Source organism: Rana temporaria, chromosome 2 (genome assembly GCF_905171775.1).
Source record: "Rana temporaria chromosome 2, aRanTem1.1, whole genome shotgun sequence".
Lineage (NCBI taxonomy): Eukaryota > Metazoa > Chordata > Amphibia > Anura > Ranidae > Rana > Rana temporaria.
Window position 1 is genome coordinate 99575153 of NC_053490.1, and position 19754 is coordinate 99594906.

Genomic DNA, 19754 nt, shown 5'->3' on the forward strand with positions numbered 1-19754 from the left:
AGTGCCCATACTGAAAGTAAGGGGGCGCTACATGAGTATATTTTACTCTTATTTGCTAGCGGGTAGTATGTGCAGGAGAGGAGTGTGGAGTGTATGGGGGTTGGTAGTTTGTACAGATGAGGAATGTGGAGTGTACAGTGGTGGGTGATATGTCCAGGATTGTGTCAGTAGGGCAGTGAACGGTGTCAGCAGTTCTTTCTTTTAATTTAATTTTTCTTCTTTACAATTTTATTTTTTGTTACAATTGAATTTTTTATTATTTATAAAAATAAATGCTTTTTGGGGGCCAGTAGATGGTGTTAGTAGAGCAATGCACAGTGCCAGAATAGTTTTATTTTTATTAGTTATGGATGAACAGTTGGACAGTGTCAGTAGGGTAGTGGACGGTGTCAGTAGTTTTTTGCTTTTATTATTTTATTTTCTATTCTTTTTTACAATTGTATTTTTTATTATTTATTCATTTATTTTACAAATTAATTGTATTTATTTTTTATTCTTTTTCACAATCCTTTTTGGGGAGTAGGGCGTTCGGGCAGTGGATGGTGTTGGTAGGGCAATGTACAGCGGTGTCAGTAGTTTTTATTAAAAAAAATTCACATTGTTTTTATTATTATTATTATTTATTGCAATTATTCTGAGCAGGAGGCACGGGAGCAAAGAAAGGACAGCAGGAGAACGCTGCCGGGCAAATCTCCAGGGAGGAAGACAGCCAGGGAGGGCTGATGAGTGTTACAGTAAAAGAACTGGGAGGCATGCCTGAAGGGACTGGGTGCAAGCAGTCTGGGAGGACTGTTCAGAAGTAGCCAGGAGTGCTAGTGAAAGGGGCAGCTGCGGCCAGGCAGGCTGGCAGTGCCTGAAGTGTGGTACTGTGATCCGTAGCCACAGAAATAGGACAGCTACTGTAAGCACTGACCTCTGTCTGCTGCACTACCAAAGGGGCCAGCGGTGCCTGCCTGCAAATGGCATTTTCTCTGGATCTGACTGAGTCTGCGTTAGTGGCGGCTGGTGCTCAATTTTTTTTTGGGGGGGGGGGGGGGTGCAAACAAAAAAAACATTGCAGCCACTGTGCCCATCAAACACAGCTACTGTGCCAAACGCAGCTACTGTGTCATCAAACACAGCGACTGTAGCCATAAATTGCCGCCACTGTGCCATCAAACGCAGCCACTGTACCCATAAATTGCTGCCACTGTGCCATCAAACGCAGCCACTGTACCCATAAATTGCCACCACTGTGCCATCAAACGCAGCCACTGTACCCATCAATTGCTGACACTGTGTCCATCAATTGCCGCCAGTGTGCCCCATCAAATTTTGCCACTACTGTGCCCCATCAGATGCTGCCAGTGTGCCTATCAATTGCCGATACCGTGCCCTATTAGATGCTGCCGGTGTGCCCATAAATTGCTGCTACTGTGCCCCATCAGATGCTGCCAGTGTGCCCATCAATTGCTGCTGCTGTGCCATATCAGATTCTGCCAGTGTGCCCATCAATTGCCGCTAGTGTGCCCCATCCGATGCTGCCAGTGTAACGATCAGTTGCGGCTACTGTGCCTCATCAGATGCTGCCAGTGTGCCCATCAATTGCAGCTACTGTGCCCCATCAGATGCTGCCTGCACTTACCTGTCTTGGAGCTGGTCAGCGGCGGTCTCCTGCACGTCCTCCATGTCTTCTTCCGTCCTCTCTCAGGCGTCCAATTACAGCGCATGATGTTTCAGCCAAACAGGTGACCGGTAACAGACCCAGCAACCTAATTGGCTTAGAGGCGAATTCAGTGTTAGCAAAACGAATTCCTTCGCTTTTCTAACACACAGCTGAGTGAACAGCAAACGCCCAGCATGACGCCCGCTGTTCACATTTTTGGGCCTACGGCTCTAATAGGCGCTTCCAAAAACACCCCCACCGCAGTAATTCAGGTGCCTGGCACCCGAAAAGGGGCTGAACACCTGAATGGGGGGGGGTGTCAGCAGCGACCATAGATAAATTCATGCAATGCATGAATCTATCTACTGGCGATAGAGCGGTGCAAGAGAGGGGGGCGGCGCTCCTGCGTCCTTTTTGGACGCACCGCCACTGACTGGTCTGCATTGGATCAATTTGTCAGTGGAAGTGGGAGGTCTAGTTCTACAAGCAAGATTGTGCTGGAGGTAGAAGAGGAGAAGTGTGTATATACACTGGCTGTATATAGTTGTGTCCCTGAAGAATTATGTGTTGATCAAGTGCACACCCCATAATAACCCCATCCCCTATCTAAGTTCAACTCCCCTAATAAAAATACAAACACAAAGCTGCAAGGACTGATTCCTGACTCCAGCGTGTGTGGAAATTTGTGTGCCTGGCTGTGCAGGGTGGGAGATACCCATATCCAACAGCGGCTCCTACGAGGGTAGCACTGCAAAGGTAGATGGGGATGGATGGTGCACAGATGGGGATGGATGGTGAGCTCACTCACCTCTTGGCAGTCAGCACCTCTCATCCAGATGTAGCTGAGGCTGCTGGACTTCAAATTTCCGGCACCCACTTTCCTTTTCTGAGGCACTGCACCAGGGATGGGAGTGTGGGCAGACACCGAGGGGTAAGGGAGGGAGGAAGAGGAGCAGATCAAGTCCTCTCACCTCTCCCATCTGTGTAGGGGAGGGGGAATGGTTAGTGCTGGCTTTGGACAGTGTGAAAGAGAGTGTAAAGCCTCGTACACACGATCGGACATCAAACAAATTTTCCCTTGAATTTTTGTCCGAAGGGAGTTGTCCGGTCACACCCATAGCATACACACGCTCTGACTTTTTCGGCAACAAACACATACGTAGTAACGTTTCAACGTACTGACGAGAGGTTAAAAGAGGAAGTTCAATTCTCCGGCGTCACCCTTTGGGCTCCTTCTGCTAATAAGGCATGAAAAAAATGGAGGCTTTAGCTGATTCCATGTTAGTAAAAGACGATTCACGCTTTTCTGTCTGTTACAGCGTGATGAATGTGCTTACTCCATTACGAATGGTAGTTTTACCAGAACGAGCGCTCCCGTCTCATAACTTCTAAAAGGGGGAAAGCACTGATGATTTTAACATCCAATCATGTAGAAGCCAAGATTTTTTTTTTTCCTCCTTGCTTGTCCACCTTCATCTCCAGCAGTTGCACTTGTAGTGCCAAGTGGATTTGCTTTTAGTAAATGGACCCCAAAGTCCAAGATCCCTAATAATTTGAGGTGTACACAGCAAAATGCTAGAGTGCACCAAGTAAAAAGAAGAAAGGGCCAAATTCCCAAAAACGTAGCCTAACTTAACTTTCAGCAGTTAAGTTACACAGGCATTAAATTTCTACCTAAGTGCCCGATCTTCAAAGCACTTACCTAGAAATTACACGCCGTGTAACTTAAGTGCCTCCGTCGCAAGGCGGTCCTCCTCTCCGGGGGGCGATTACAATTTAAATGAGGCACGCTCCCGCGCCGGCCGTACTGCGCATGCGTGTGACGTAATTTTCCCGACGTGCAGCGCGCGAACGTAATTTACGCCGGCCTTTATGGATTGCGACGGGACAATAAAGTTGCGACGGGTGAAAAAAAAAATACGCGCCGGGAAAAAAAATTCAAATTTAAAAAAAAATCGCGGCGATCGAAAAAAAAGGTCTAGTTTTACATGGTGTACTAACTTTACACATTGTAAAACCAGCCCTAATTTTGCGCAAGCAAATCGGAACTTACGCAGAAACCACAATGCTTAAAAGCTTTGTGGATCTGCTTAAGTCCTCATTTGCATACGCAAAGCGGCATTTCAATGAGAAATGCCCCCAGCGGCGGATGCGGTACTGCATCCTAAGATCTGACCGTGTAAGTGTCTTACAGATGTCAGATCTTCTGCCTAACTTTGGAAAAATCCTTTTGAGGATCGTTTCAAAAGTTAGGCACAGAGATACGCAGGCTGAACAGCAGTTCCGCCTGCGTATCTCCTTTGAAGATTTGGCCCAAAGGATTTAATTTAGTTTAAATTTGCAAAGACACATTCCTCAAATCAACTAAAAATTTCTGGGCGGGTCTTAAAAAACAGGGTGTGGCCTTGACAGGAAGGGTCGGTAATTTTTAAATTAGGAGGTGCAGAAGTTTAGTCAGTCCTAGGGCAGCACAAAACCTAAATATACTACTGCATATTAGGGCTTATTTAGACAGGATCCGATTTACAGCATGTTTTTAGATTGTGGGAGGAAACCCACGCAGGCACAGAGAGAACATGCAAACTCCAGGCAGATGGTGTCACGGGCGGGATTTGAACCAGCGACCCTTTTTGCTGCTTGGTGAAAGTGCTATCCACTACACCACTGTGCTGAACGACCATGTATCTAGAGATGTTGGTTCTTGTGTCCACTTGTGAAAATACAAGTGGGTCATGGCCAGGCCCGGACTGGCCATAGGGCATACCGGGCATATGCCCGGTGGGCCGAGGCGGCCCGCGGGCCGGTAGCGGCCCGTGAATGGCCATTGGCGGCCCGCGGGCCGTTCGCGGCCCGCGAACGGCCCTCGGCGGCCCGCGAACGGCCCTCGGCGGCCAGCATGTCACTTCTACCCAGAGGTGTACCAAGGCCCTTGAGGCGGACTGGGGTGGGTTTTAAGAATGCATTTGCCCCCTGGGCTGCTCTAATGTCCTGCAAAAAGGCCACTGAGCTGGCCGAGTGCGCCACGTCACCTGCCATGTCACCTGGCCATGTTACCTGCCACAAGTTGTGGATTGTCCACTTGCCATGTCACCTGGCCACGTCACCTGCCACGTCACCTGGCCACATCACCTGCCACGTCACCTGGCCACGTCACCTGCTACAAGTTGTGGATTGTCCACTGGCCACGTCACCTGCCACGTCAACTGGCCACGTCAATTGCCACAAGTTGTGGATTTTCCACTGGCCACGTGACCTGGCCACGTCACCTGCCACAAGTGGATTATGCACTTGCCAAATCACCTGACCACGTCACCTGCCGCAAGTTGTGGATTGTCCACTGGCCACGTCACCTGCCATGTCACCTGGCCACGTCACCTGCCACAAGTTGTGGATTGTCCACTTTCCATGTCACCTGGCCACGTCCCCTGCCACGTCACCTGGCCACATCACCTGCCACAAGTTGTGGATTGTCCACTGGCCACGTCACCTGCCACGTCAACTGGCCACGTCACCTGCCACAAGTTGTGGATTGTCCACTTGCCACGTCACCTGCCACGTCAACTGGCCACGTCACCTGCCACAAGTTGTGGATTGTCCACTTGCCACGTCACCTGACCACGTCACCTGCCACAAGTGGATTATGCACTTGCCAAATCACCTGGCCACGTCACCTGCCACAAGTTGTGGATTGTCCACTGGCCACGTCACCTGGCCACGTCACCTGGCATGTCACCTGGCCACGTTACCTGCCACAAGTTGTGGATTGTCCACTTTCCATGTCACCTGGCCACGTCACCTGCCACGTCACCTGGCCATATCACCTGCCACGTCACCTGGCCACGTCACCTGCTACAAGTTGTGGATTTTCCACTGGCCACGTGACCTGCCACGTCAACTGGCCACGTCAATTGCCACAAGTTGTGGATTTTCCACTGGCCACGTGACCTGGCCACGTCACCTGCCACATCACCTGGCCACGTCACCTACCACAAGTTGTGGATTGTCCACTTGCCACGTCACCTGCTTCAAGTTGTGTATTGTCCACTTGCCATGTCATCTGCCATGTCACCTGGCCACGCCACCTGCCACAAGTTGTGGATTGTCCACTGGCCACGTCACCTGGCCACGTCACCTGCCACAAGTTGTGGATTGTCCACTTGCCATGTCACCTGGCCACGTCACCTGCCACGTCACCTGCCACATCACCTGGCCACGTCACCTACCACAAGTTGTGGATTGTCCACTTGCCACGTCACCTGCTTCAAGTTGTGTATTGTCCACTTGCCATGTCATCTGCCATGTCACCTGGCCACGCCACCTGCCACAAGTTGTGGATTGTCCACTGGCCACGTCACCTGCCACAAGTTGTGGATTGTCCACTTGCCATGTCACCTGGCCACGTCACCTGCCACGTCACCTGCCACATCGCCTGGCCACGTCACCTGCCACAAGTTGTGGAATGTCCACTGGCCACGTCACCTGCCATGTCAACTGGCCACGTCACCTGCCACAAGTTGTGGATTGTCCACTTGCCACGTCACCTGCCTCAAGTTGTGTATTGTCCACTTGCCACGTCATCTGCCACAAGTTGTGGATTGTCCACTGGCCACTTCACCTGGCCACGTCACCTGCCACAAGTTGTGGATTGTCCACTTGCCATGTCACCTGGCCACGTCACCTGCCACATCACCTGGCCACGTCACCTGCCACGTCAACTGGCCATGTCACCTGCCACAAGTTGTGGATTGTCCACAATGCAATGCAAGCAATTAAATTTTTAATGTTTTTTTTATGGTTTTTCATAATTTGCCATCATTTTTAAGATTTCTAATGTAAAAAAATAGGTCGCCTATAAACGAAATCGCGGCAAAACACCGGTACCCGCGTTTTGCAGCGTTTAGCAGCGATTTGCCGCGATTTGCGTCTGAAACGCGAAAACTTTTGCATCTGAACCCAAAATTTTGCTTCTGAAAAACGAGCCTAAACCCAACTGCTTTAAAACCTTTTAATCTTCCAAAAAATGCAGCAAAAACGCACAATTTCTAATTAGAAGTCTGAGGGACTGGGGCTATGGAAAACCGCCACAGTGGCGGCCTGTCCATTAAGGGCACACGGGCACTGCCCCCTCCATTATGCCACCCTCATATGTAAAATGGATAGATTCATGCCTGACCGGCCACTAAGATGGGGTAAGTGTCGGTCAGACAGCGAGTGGGTGGAGGGTGTGTCACAGTGGCTGCATTTGATGGGACAAAGTGGCTGCATTTGATGGGACAAAGTGACTGCATTTGATGGGGCACAGTGGCTGCATTTGATGGGACAAAGTGGCTGCATTTGATGGGGCACAGTGGCTGCATTTGATGGGGCACAGTGGCTGCATTTGATGGGACAAAGTGGCTGCATTTGATGGGACAAAGTGACTGCATTTGATGGGGCACAGTGGCTGCATTTGATGGGGCACAGTGGCTGCATTTGATGTGACACAATGGCTGCATTTGATGTAGCACAGTGGCTGCATCTGATGGGGCACAGTGGCTGCATTTGATGGGGCACAACGGCTGCATTTGATGGGACAAAGTGGCTGCATTTGATGGGCACAGTGGCTGCATTTAATGGGGCACAGTGGCTGCATATAATGGGGCACAGTGGCTGCATTTGATGGGGCACAGTGGCTGCATTTCATGGGGCACAGTGGCTGCATATAATGGGGCACATTGGCTGCATTTGATGTTTTTGTTCAGTTTGATTGCTTCCCCCCCAGAAAATGTTGAGCACCAGTGTGAGCCAAAAGGCTAGCACTCACAGATACTCCACTGAAAAGTTATCAATTCTCATGTCACTTTTCAGAGGCATTTGACAGACAGTAAGGAGGTGATGCCTAATTTCCTCCCTGCCTGTTTTAACCTCAGCCAGTCCCTCCAGATATTTCACTTTGTACTCCACCTTATTTTCATTACTCTTTATAGGTATTAGATGTTCTCTCACCTTATTCTTTGCACATCTAATACATAATGAGAGTTCTGGAAATAAGGTGGAGTTCAAAGTGAATTTCTAAACCTAAATTGAGAACCCCTTTCAGAAGATTTGAGGATATTATTAAACTCAGAGACTGGTGGACTTAGACCATCATAAATAGATTGAAATTCTGCCAGTTCAGCAGAAATGTCAATCTATCAATGTGCAGACTGGTTATACAGACTCCGATCTATCAACTGACTTCAGTACAACCATCGGAAATGTCGAACGATTTCTCTCTGTTCCAGCAATGTGGAGTGATTTCTCTCTCTGTGCCACAAATGTGGAGCAGTCTCTCTCTCTGTGCGGGCATTCCATCATTAACCCCCGCCGCGTGCCCCCCCCCCCCCCCGGGCTGCTTAGTCTAAAATGCCCGGGCCTTTTTTTTGTCCCAGTCCGGGCCTGGTCATGGCTAGGGATGAGCCAACCCCCCCCCCCCCCCCCGGTAGGGATGAGCTTTATGTTCGACTCAAACATTGGCTGTTGAACAATTTGTTTTTTTTAGGCAAATTCGAAAAGCAGCAGAATCACCCTTTAAAAGTCTATGGGAGAGAATGATAGAATGTTAATTTTAACGGTTAATATGCAAGTTATTGTTTGGTGACCCGGGTCCTGCCCCAGGGGACATGTATTAATGCAAAAAAAAGGTTTGGAACAGTGTTTTTTCCAAGAGCATTGGGCCAGATTCATGAATATTTACGGCGGCGTATCGTATCCCGTTTACGTTACGCCGCCGCAAGTTTCCAGCGTAAGTGCTTGATTCACAAAGCACTTGCGTGTAAACTTTTTGTGGCGTAGCGTAAAGCCCGCCTAATTCAAATGGGGCGTGTACCATTTAAATTAGGCGCGTTCCCGCGCCGAACGTTCTGCGCATGCTCCGTTAGGAATTTTCCCGCCGTGCTTTGCGTGAAATTACGGCGCCCCGACGTGTTTTTTGAACGGCGACGTGCGTAACGTAATTTCATATTCCCGGACGTCTTACGCAAAAAAAAAAAAAAAATTAAATTTGACGCGGGAACGACGGCCATACTTTAACATGGATGGTGTAATTTTACACCATCTAAATAGCACTCTTAACTTTACGACGGGAAAAACCATCGTAAGAGAATGCGACGAACGTGCGTACCTTCGTGGATCGCCGTAAACAGCTAATTTGCATACCCAACGCTGGAAAACGACGCAAACTCCACCCAGCGGCCGCCGGAGAATTACACCTACGATCCGAAGGCGTACAAAGCCGTACGCCTGTTGGATCTTAGCCAAAAGCCGTCGTATCTTTGTTTGTGAATTACAAATAAAGATACGACGCGGCAAATTTCAAAGTACGCCGGAGTATCAGCAGATACTCCGGCGTACTTTTTCTGTGAATCTGGCCCAGTGATTTTAATAATGCTTAACAGCTACAGGCATCATTCAGATATTCTTTTTTACAGGCGGTGATTGTTCGCACCATAAGAATGATCATAGCAGTGGTTCCGCCGCTTGATCGTTCTTACAGGCGGCGGGAGGGATGTACATGCCTGCCAGAGGGCTTCTGTACGATGGCTGTACTAACCATCGTACAGAAGTCCGCGCGTAAACAATACGCGGGGCGTGTCCGCGTCGTCGCCGCGCCGATGACGCGGCGACATGGGCGGGCCCGCCATTTAAAGGCTTCCACGCATGCGTCAAAGTCAATCGACGCATGCGAGGGACGGCGGGCGCTCGGACATGTACGGTAGGTCTGTACTGACGACCGTACATGTCCGAGCGGGCAGGATTCCAGCGGACGGTTTTAAAACACGTCCAGGAATATTTGTCTGCTGGGAAAAGGCCCGGCGGGCAAATGTTTGCTGGAATTCGGCCCGCTCGCGCCTACACACGACCGAACATGTATGCTGAAACTGGTCCGCGGACCAGTTTCAGCATACATGTTTGGTCGTGTGTACGGGGCCTTAGAAGCGAACGCGAATGTAAGTCCCGCACACATATGTAAACGCCGTTCAAACCACACATGTGAGGTATTGACACGTGCGTTAGAGCGAGAGCAATAATTCTAGCACTAGACCTCCTCTGTAACTCTAAACTGGTAACCTGGAAAAAAAATTCAAGCATCGCCTATGGAGATTTTTAGGTCCCAAAGTTTGGCGTCATTCCATGAGTGTGTGCAATATTAAAGCATGACAAGTTAGCTATCTATTTACTTGGTGTAACATCACCTTTCACATTATCCCAAAAAATTGGGCTAACTTTACTGTTTTGTTCATTTTTAATTCACAAAACCGTATTTTTTTGGCAAAAAAAAAGGCGTTTGAAAAAATATTGCGCAAATACCGTTGGAAATAAAAAGTTTTAATGACCGCCACTTTATTCCCTAGAGTGTCTGCTAAATATATATATATATAATGTTTGGGGGTTCTGAGTAATTTTCCAGAAACAAAATATAATTTTTACATGAAGGAGAGAAGTGCCAGAATAGGCGCGGTATGGAAGTGGTTAAAGTAAAACAATAAAAGTGAAATATTTCTTTAAATTTCAAACCGGGGGGGGGGGGTGGTATATAGTATGCCTGTGAAGTAGTGCATGTTTCCCGTGTTTTGAAACTGTCCCTAAACAAGAGTACAAGATGTCATTTCTGAAGGGAAAAAAAAGTTATTTAAAAGTACTCGTGGCTATAAAGAATACAGAGAACAGTCATTGCTTGGGGGTCCCCCCAAATTCAATTACCAGGCCCTTCAGGTCTGGTATGGATATTAAGGGGAACCCCGCCATCAAATAAAAAAAAAATGACGTGGGGTTCCCCCCCAAATATCCATACCAGGCCCTTCAGGTCTGGTGTGGATTTTAAGGGGAACTCTACCCCAAATTAAAAAAAATAATTCAGTGGAGTTCCCCCAAAAACCGACACCAGACCCCTTATCCGAGCACACAACCTGGCCGGCCGCAGGAAAAGAGGGGGGGGGACGAGAGAGCGCCCCCCTCCTGAACCGTACCAGGCCACATGCCCTCAACATGGGGAGGATGCTTTGGGGTCCCCCCCAAAGCACCTTGTCCCCATGTTGATGGGAACAAGGACCACATCCCCACAACCCTGGCCGGTGGTTGTGGGGGTCTGCGGGCGGGGGGCTTATCGGAATCTGGCAGACCCCTTTAACAAAGGGGACCCCCAGATCCCGGCCCCCCCATGTGTACATGTGCGTCAGAGGGGTCAGAAGAACAGGAGCGTCACACAGCGGGAACTTCAATTGGAAGCGGGTCGTCCAGAGAACCAAACGGGGACGAAGAAGAAGCCGGTGCAAGATGCGGACGAGAAGACCGAAGAAAGAAGCAGAGGAAGAAGAAGCTGGAGGAAGAAACCCGAATGAATGCACAAAAGAAGAAGATGGGAGAAGAAGCGTGGAAAGAAGACATTAATAAAGGAATTGTCAAAAACCGGCTATTGTCTTTTTTTTTTATTTTTCACACTTTTTTGTTGGTGAAATGCTAGAGGTACAATAGAGGTACCATTTCACACAGGGGGGGGGGGGGGGGGATCTGGGGGTCCCCTTTGTTAAAGTGTCAATATTTTGTGTGGCCACCATTTTTTTCCAGCACTGCCTTAACCCTCTTGGGAATGGAGTTCAGTAGAGCTTCACAGGTTTCCACTGGAGTCCTCTTCCACTCCTCCATGACGACATCACGGAGCTAGTAGATGTTAGAGACCATGCGCTGCTCCACCTTCTGTTTGAGCATGGCCCCACAGATGTTCAATAGGGTTTAGGTCTGGAGACATGCTTGGCCAGTCCATCACCTTTACCCTCTTTACTCTTAAGCAAGGCAGTGGTCGACACCTTGGAGGTGTGTTTGGGTTCGCTATCATGTTGGAATACTGCCCTGAGGCCTGGTCTCCAAAGGAAGGGGATCATGCTCTGCTTCAGTATGTCACAGTTCATGTTGGCATTCATGGCTCCCTCAATGAACTGTAGCTCCCCAGTGCCAGCAGCACTCATGCAGCCCCAGACCATGACACTCCACCACCATGCTTGACTGTAGGCAAGATACACTTGTCTTTGTACGCCTCACCTGGTTGTCGTCACACACGCTTGACACCATCTGAACCAAATAAGTTTATCTTGGTCTCATCAGACCACAGGACATGGTTCCAGTTATCCATGTCCTTAGTCTTCTTGTCTTCAGCAAACTGTTTGTGGGCTTTCTTGTGCATCATCTTTAGAAGAGGCTTCCTTCTGGGATGACAGCCATGCAGACCAATTTGATGCAGTGTGCGGCGTATAGCATACTTGCCAACAGTCCAGATTTTCCCAGGACAATACGGATTTTTAGACTCTCGTTTCGACTTGAGCCTGCCTCGATTAAAATCCTGTGATTTTGCGTTTGTCCTAGAAATTGGGACTGTTGTTGGCAAAGAGTGACAGAAAGCTACAAAAAGATGGCCACCGCGAGGTGTCTTTCCTCGTGTGTTCAGTGGAGAGGGGAAGGGCAGCCAATCGGCTTCTCCCTTCAGTGTATAAGTAGACAATTCTCTTGTACACTGAAACTGATTGGCTGCACGGATCAGAGGCCCCTCCCCTCTCCACACGGGGAGAGAAAGAAATGGGGCTCCCGCCAACCCTCTGTTCCGTGACGAGAGGGGACACTGATGTAAGGAAGGACTGGGCTTCGCTGGGGACATTTATGTAAGCACTGGGGCTCCACTGGGGACACTGATGTAAGGACTGGGCTCCACTGGGGACACTGATGGAAGTACTGGGGTTCCGCTGGAGACACTGATGTAAGGACTGGGGCTCCGCTGGGGACACTGATGAAAGGACTGGGCTCCATTGGGGACACTGATGTAAGGACTGGGCTCCGCTGGGGACACTGATGTAAGGACTGGGCTCTGCTGGTGACACTGATGTAAGGAAGGACTGGGGCTCCGCTGGGGACACTGAGGTAAGGACTGGGGCTCCGCAGGGGGCCCTGATGTAAGGAAGGACTGGGGCTCTGCTGGGGACACTGATGTAAGGACTGGGGCTCTGCAGGGGACCCTGATGTAAGGACTGGGCTCCGCAGGGGACCCTGATGTAAGGACTGGGCTCTGCATGGGACCCTGATGTAAGGACTGGGCTCCACTGGGGACACTGATGTAAAGACTGGGGCTCCGCAGGGGACACTGATGTAAGGACTGGGCTCCGCAAGGGACACTGATGTAAGGACTGGCCTCTGCTGGGGACACTGATGTAAGGAATGGGACTCCACTGGGGACACAAGATGTAAGGACTGGGCTCTGCTGGGGACACTGATGTAAGGACTGGGCTCCACAGGGGACACTGATGTAAGGACTGGGCTCTGCTGGGGACACTGATGTAAGGACTGGGGCTCCACTGGGGACACTGATGTAAGGACTGGGCTCTGCTGGGGACACTAAGGTAAGGACTGGGGCTCCGCTGGGGACACCAGATGTAAGGACTGGGCTTTGCTGGGGACACTGATGTAAGGACTGGGCTCTGCTGGGGACACTGATACTCCACTGGGGATACTGATGTAAGGACTTGGCTCTTCTGGGGACACTGATGTAAGGACTGGGGCTCTGCTGGGGGCACCAGATGTAAGGACGGACTCTGCTGGGGGCACCTGATGTTAGGACGGACTCTGCTGAGAATGCCTGATGTGAGGAGGGACTCTTCTGAGGACACCTGATGTAAAGAGGGACTTCACTGGGGGCACCTAATGTAAGGACGGACTCGGATCCGATGGTATCTGGTGGCAGGCGATGTGGTAAGTGAGACGCTCAAGGCTCCCACTGATTCTGCATTATGATTGAATGATTTCATTTTATATTACAATGTAATAATATAAATAATGCGCGTCAATCATCCTGACACCATAACAACCATGGTGCCAGGATGATTGAAGCGCTAACACCAGGTGTTTGGAGTATCCTTATCTGCTGATTGTTAAACTTTCTGGAATTCACATATTTCTTTATTGTGGTGTAGGATCTGGGCCTGCTGTCCCTCCACCCCTCTTTCTTTCCTTCCTTCTCCCTCCTTCCCTCCCTATCTCTTTCTTTCTTTCTTTCTTTCTTTCTTTCTCTCTCTCTCTCTTCCTCCCTCCCTCTTTCTCCCTTTCTTTCCCCCTCCATCATCTCAGACTCCTTTAAGCCACGTCCAATATTTTGCTTAAATCCATGTTTGGATATGACGCTGAGCATGTGCACTCAACTTCTTTGGTTGACCATTGCAAGGCCTGTTCTGAGTGGAACCTATCCTGTTAAACCGCTGTATGGTCTTGGCCACCGTGCTGCTGCTCAGTTTCAGGGTCTTGGCAATCTTCTTATACCCTAGGCCATCTTTAGTTAGAGCAAAAATATTTTTTTTCTGATCCTCAGAGAGTTCTTTGCCATGAGGTGCCATGTTGAACTTCCAGTGACCAGTATGACAGAGTGAGAGCGATAAAACCAAATTTAACACACCTGCTCTCCATTCACACCTTGCAACACTAATGAGTCACATGACATCTGGGAGGGAAAATGACTAGTTGGGCGCAATTTGGACATTTTCACTTAGTGGTGTACTCACTTTTGTTGCCAGTGGTTTAGATATTAATGGCTGTGTGTTGAGTTATTTTGAGGGGACAGCAAATTTACACTGTTATACAAGCTGTACACTACTTTACATTGTAGCAAAGTGTAATTTCTTCAGTGTTGTCACATGAAAAAATATAATAAAATATTTACAAAAATGTGAGAGGTGTACTCACTTTTGTGAGATACTGTATTTATTTAACCTACAGGTAAACTTTATTATAGAATTTGTTATTTGTTACAGTAGTATTGTGCCTGCAGCTTTATTTTTGCCAGTGTCCAGTCACCTAAAGGTAGCTGCCTATACTGTACTCCAAGAAAAGCATTTTACAGGAAAGTAAAAATCCTATTTTTTCACTAAATAATGTTTTAATACTCATACAAGGTAATCTGTTCTTGTGTTCCCAAAGATCTAATGTCTCGTACATACGACCGGTTTTCCCGACGAGAAAACTGCCATTTTTTAGATTGGTCGGGAAAACCGGTGTGTATGCTCCATAGCAGTTTTCCCGATCAGAAAACTGCCCGCAAAAAAAAATCGAACCTGCTCTATTTTTTTCCGTCGTGTTTCACGTCAGTCTTTTTCTCGTCGTGAAAACCGCTCGTGTGTATGCTTTTCCGAGGGGAAAAAAAACGCGCATGCAAAGAATCAAGTATGAGACGGGAGCGCTCATTCTGGTAAAACTAGCGTTCGTAATGGAGATAGCACATTCGTCACGCTGTAACGGACTGAAAAGCACGAAGGCTGAAAAGCGCAAATCGTCTCTCACCAAACTTTTACTAACACAAGGATCAACAAAAGCAGCCCAGAGGGTGGCTCCATTTGAATGGAACGTCCCCTTTACAGTCTCGTCGTATGTGTTGTACGTCACCACGCTTTGGTCGAGCGTTTTTTTGACTGAACGTGTGTATGCAAGGCAGGCTTGAGAGGAATCACGTTGGGAAAAAACGGGTTTTGGCATGTCAGGAAAATCAGGTCGTGTGTACAGGGTATTACAGTTATCTCATAAATATTGCCATACTGTCAAGATCTGTATTGTATCACCAGAGTTGAATAGATAAAATAACCCCACACACAAGGACAGACTCAGCCAATTTAAACCATTGTAATATCATTATATGGAAACGCTGTTCTCTATAACACTTGGGTCCAGGTAAGCATAGGGCAGATCCATGGTCTTGTTTCTCTCCTTTATGTGTTTGGAGATCTCTGTGAGTTTATCCTGGAATTCCTTAATGGACTGCTGTGGGGTCTTCTCTGTAAAATATTTATTAGGATAGTTTCCAAGACGCCTCTGTAAAGAAGAAGAGCTTGTTGAGATTGTAATACAGTGAATCTGTTCAGTATTATTCACTATATATTTGACATAATTTTATATTCTGAAACAATAAGGCAGGGTTCACATATGTGCGGACGCCGGTTTGTGCCTGGAGTCTGGTGTGTGTCTGTTGACCGGTTCAGGTGGGAATTTTTGCCTGAATTTTCACCTGAGCCAGACCCAAACATGTACAGGACCCATTTGCAATCCGCTCCTTGGCTACCCCGGACCTGTGTGAACTAGGGTGACCACATTTCCATACAGCCATTCAGGGACACCCCCCCCCCCCCCAGCAAGCAGCGGTCGGTGGTGACATCACAAGGAGGCAGTGCCGCCATATGACGTGGCTGAGAGGCCCCGCCCCTTACCTATTTAAGCATTTGTTTCATGTATGGAAGCCCAACATTGCAGCTGCAGGTAGCCACTTAGATTCACAGAGTGTAATTGTTCTTGCGATGTTGGGCTAACATACATAAAAAAATGCTGTTTATATCTAAGGCACTAAAGTTGTATATAAAACCCTGTACTTTATACCACAAAAGAAATACAAATGACACAAGGGATCTGGGGTAAAAACTGCACATACACTGACCTACCCTACTACTACACTGACCTACTGTACCTGATCCCTACACTGACCTACCGGACCACTACACTGACCTTCCTGATCCCTACACTGACCCAATTGATTGCTGCATTGAAATACCTGACCACTACACTAACCTGATTCCTACACTGACCTACCTGATCATTACACTGACCTACCCGATTCCTACCCCATCCATTGGGGGAGCATGTCAGATCCTCAGCTCTAAGGGACTAATGCTGGGACCTGTAGTCCTTCATTAGGAGGATGAGGCCAGTGGCAGACTGGCAGTGCTGGGGGCATGGGTTAAGTGGCAGTGCTTGGGAAGGGATGGGATCACTAACTCTCACTTACTGTCACCTGTTAGTGTCCATTTGGGAGGGGAGAGGGGCTTGGTGAGGGTGGGAGAAGGGGTGGGAGAGAGAGAGAGAAGGGGTGGGAGAGAGAGAGAGAAGGGGTGGGAAAGAGAGAGAGAAGGGGTGGGAAAGAGAGAGAGAAGGGGTGGGAGAGAGAGAGAAGGGGTGGGAGAGAGAGAGAGAGAGAGAGAGAGAGAGAGAAGGGGTGGGAGAGAGAGAGAGAGAGAGAGAGAGAGAGAGAGAGAAGGGGTGGGAGAGAGAGAGAGAGAGAGAAGGGGTGGGAGAGAGAGAGAGAGAGAGAGAGAGAGAGAGAGAGAAGGGGTGGGAGAGAGAGAGAGAGAGAGGACGGCACAGACAGACCTACAAGCCCAGGGAGAGGAGACTGTGCCAGCAATGTGACCAGGGGGTCCCTGAGGATGAGGAACACTTCCTGTTACATTGCCCTAAGTACTCATCAGTGAGGGACACTCACTTCCAGAGACTCTCCGCTCTCATCCCGGACTTCAACTCTACAGAAGAGAATAGGAAATTCCAAATTCTACTGGGAGAAGAGGAGCCAATGGCGAAGATAGCCGCCCAATATGTGACAGGGTGTCACAGACTGAGAGGGACATGAAAAAATGAGGACTTTTACAGACTTATGTCTTTTCCCTTATATTTTACCCCCCTTCCCCTTTTCCTTGCTTTGGCAATGCTAACTTGTATTTGGTCCTGCCAATAAAGCTTATTTGAATTTGAATTTGAATTTGAGAGAGAGAGAGAAGGGGTGAGAGAGAGAGAGAAGGGGTGGGAGAGAGAGAGAAGGGGTGGGAGAGAGAGAGAAGGGGTGGGAGAGAGAGAGAAGGGGTGGGAGAGAGAGAGAAGGGGTGGGAGAGAGAGAGAAGGGGTGGGAGAGAGAGAGAGAGAGAGAAGGGGTGGGAGAGAGAGAGAGAGAGAGAAGGGGTGAGGGAGAGAGAGAGAAGGGGTGAGGGAAAGAGAGAGAAGGGGTGAGGGAAAGAGAGAGAAGGGGTGAGAGAGAGAGAGAGAGAGAAGGGGTGAGAGAGAGAGAGAGAAGGGGTGGGAGAGAGAGAGAAGGGGTGAGAGAGAGAGAGAGAGAAGGGGTGGGAGAGAGAGAGCGAGAAGGGGTGAGAGAGAGAGAGAGAGAGAGAGAGAGAGAGAAGGGGTGGGGGAGAGAGAGAGAGAAGGGGTGGGAGAGAGAGAGAGAGAGAGAAGGGGTGGGAGAGAGAGAGAGAAGGGGTGGGGGAGAGAGAGAAGGGGTGGGAGAGAGAGAGCGAGAAGGGGGTGGGAGAGAGAGAGCGAGAAGGGGGTGGGAGAGAGAGAGCGAGAAGGGGTGGGAGAGAGAGAGAGAAGGGGTGGGAGAGAGAGAGAGAAGGGGTGGGAGAGAGAAGGGGTGAGGGGGAGAGAGAGAGAAGGGGAGAGAGAAGGGGAGAGAGAGAGAAGGGGTGGGAGAGAGAGAGAGAGAGAAGGGGTGAGGGAGAGAGAGAAGGGGTGGGAGAGAGAGAGAAGGGGTGGGAGAGAGAGAGAGAGAGAGAGAAGGGGTGGGAGAGAGAGAGAGAGAGAGAAGGGGTGGGAGAGAGAGAGAGAAGGGGTGGGAGAGAGAGAGAGAGAGAGAAGGGGTGGGAGAGAGAGAGAGAGAGAGAGAGAGAAGGGGTGGGAGAGAGAGAGAGAGAGAGAGAGAAGGGGTGGGAGAGAGAGAGAGAGAGAGAGAGAGAAGGGGTGGGAGAGAGAGAGAGAGAGAGAGAGAGAGAGAGAGAGAGAGAGAGAGAGAGAAGGGGTGGGAGAGAGAGAGAGAGAGAGAATGGTGGGAGAGAGAGAGAGAGAGAAGGGGTGGGAGAGAGAGAGAGAGAGAGAGAGAGCGCAGCAGCAGCACTAAGAATGAGCTCCTGAAACTTCACCACTTTATACCTTGTAATGGGCAAAATTAAAGGACAAAACCAGGAAAATTGAGACTACACACAAGAAAAAGATGAAAGAGAAGAAATAACTCAACGAAAAGAGGAGAATAAAGACAAAAAATGCAAAACAACAAGACCATCTAGCAGACAAGTATCCAGCATGAGAGAGCATCCAGGGCTGAAGGACTCAAGCAAACAGAAACAAGGTAGGACAATCCTGCTATAACAGCAACCACAGAAACATATAGAAAATATATGTTAGCAAACTTCTACACTTAAAAATGGAACAGCAGACAGCATATATGCCAGACACAGACTCCATTACAGCTAAAGCCAGCAGGGGGTCTGAGGTCTTAGAGATTGTTTACTCAGAGGGAGAAAAGAACAAACAAGTAAAGAAAGCCATGAAAAAAGAACAAATTAAGCAAAATCCAGAGACTCTGTTTGCTGATTTCTCCAATACTGAAAATGGCAGAAAGAAAACGGATTTGTTATTCCATACTGAGAATACTGAAGCCTGGCATACAGCTTTCTGTAAATATTACAAGAATATTACAAAGGGAGGTATCTGCATGGGCAGACAGATCAAGGTCAGGGATGAGGAAGACAGTTGTGTTGTACTCACCCTAAACATTTATCACAATGGCACCATCATGGCACAAGGCATTGAGGAACAACTAGAGGAGTTTGAGCATGCCTTCCCCCTAATGAAAGATCAAGCCAAGGATTTAACAACTACAGACAAAAATGATGAGAAACAGATGACAGCAAAGACATTGTCCATGGACATGCCTGATGTCCCCTCACCCAACATGCTCAGAGATTGCTTATCTCACCTAGAAAGAGATTTTGTACAGTCTAAGGAGCAGCTCCAAAGACAGTTGGGTGACAATGGAAATGCAAATGACCGTCTGAGGGAAGAGCTGAATACACTCAAATCTGAACACAAGTCTGCCCTACTAGAAATACGATCTACAATGCAACAACTACAGCAAGATAACACCCAGTTGAGAGAAGAGATAAATATACTAAAATCACAGATGATACTCAACAATCAGGAAACAGAACTAAAAGGGATGGTCTGTCCAGACAAAGTGCCCATCAACAAACAACAGACGGGTGAGACCCATCAACCTCCTAAAATTAATATTACAAAGCCCAGCAACAGCCAAGACAACTGCAAAAATCCAGAAACCCCAAACAAACCATCAAAGCACAAGAACAGGCAACAAACTCCTGAAATTGTCTTAATAATAGACTCAAACGGGAAATACCTCAACACTAAACGGCTCTTCCCAGGAACAAGAGTCTCCAAAATTCACTGTTTCACAATTGAACAGGCAACAGGAGTCATCAACAATCCATATTTCACTAACCCCAAACATATCATCATA

The 19754-nt window shown here is 48.6% G+C and overlaps 2 protein-coding genes across 6 annotated transcripts in view; one reads left to right on the top strand and one right to left on the bottom strand.

The window, feature by feature from the left end:
* Positions 1-19754, top strand: part of LOC120928225 (hydroperoxide isomerase ALOXE3-like) — a 347315-nt gene that overhangs the window by 113680 nt on the left and 213881 nt on the right. The window lies entirely within an intron of this gene.
* Positions 15296-19754, bottom strand: part of LOC120929270 (hydroperoxide isomerase ALOXE3-like) — a 127591-nt gene continuing 123132 nt past the window's right edge. For all 5 annotated transcript variants that reach the window (XM_040340592.1, XM_040340589.1, XM_040340591.1 and 2 more), the window contains one exon: positions 15296-15499. In XM_040340592.1, the coding sequence (XP_040196526.1) occupies positions 15320-15499 (180 nt within the window). In that variant the 3' untranslated portion in view covers positions 15296-15319. The remainder of the gene's footprint in view (positions 15500-19754) is intronic.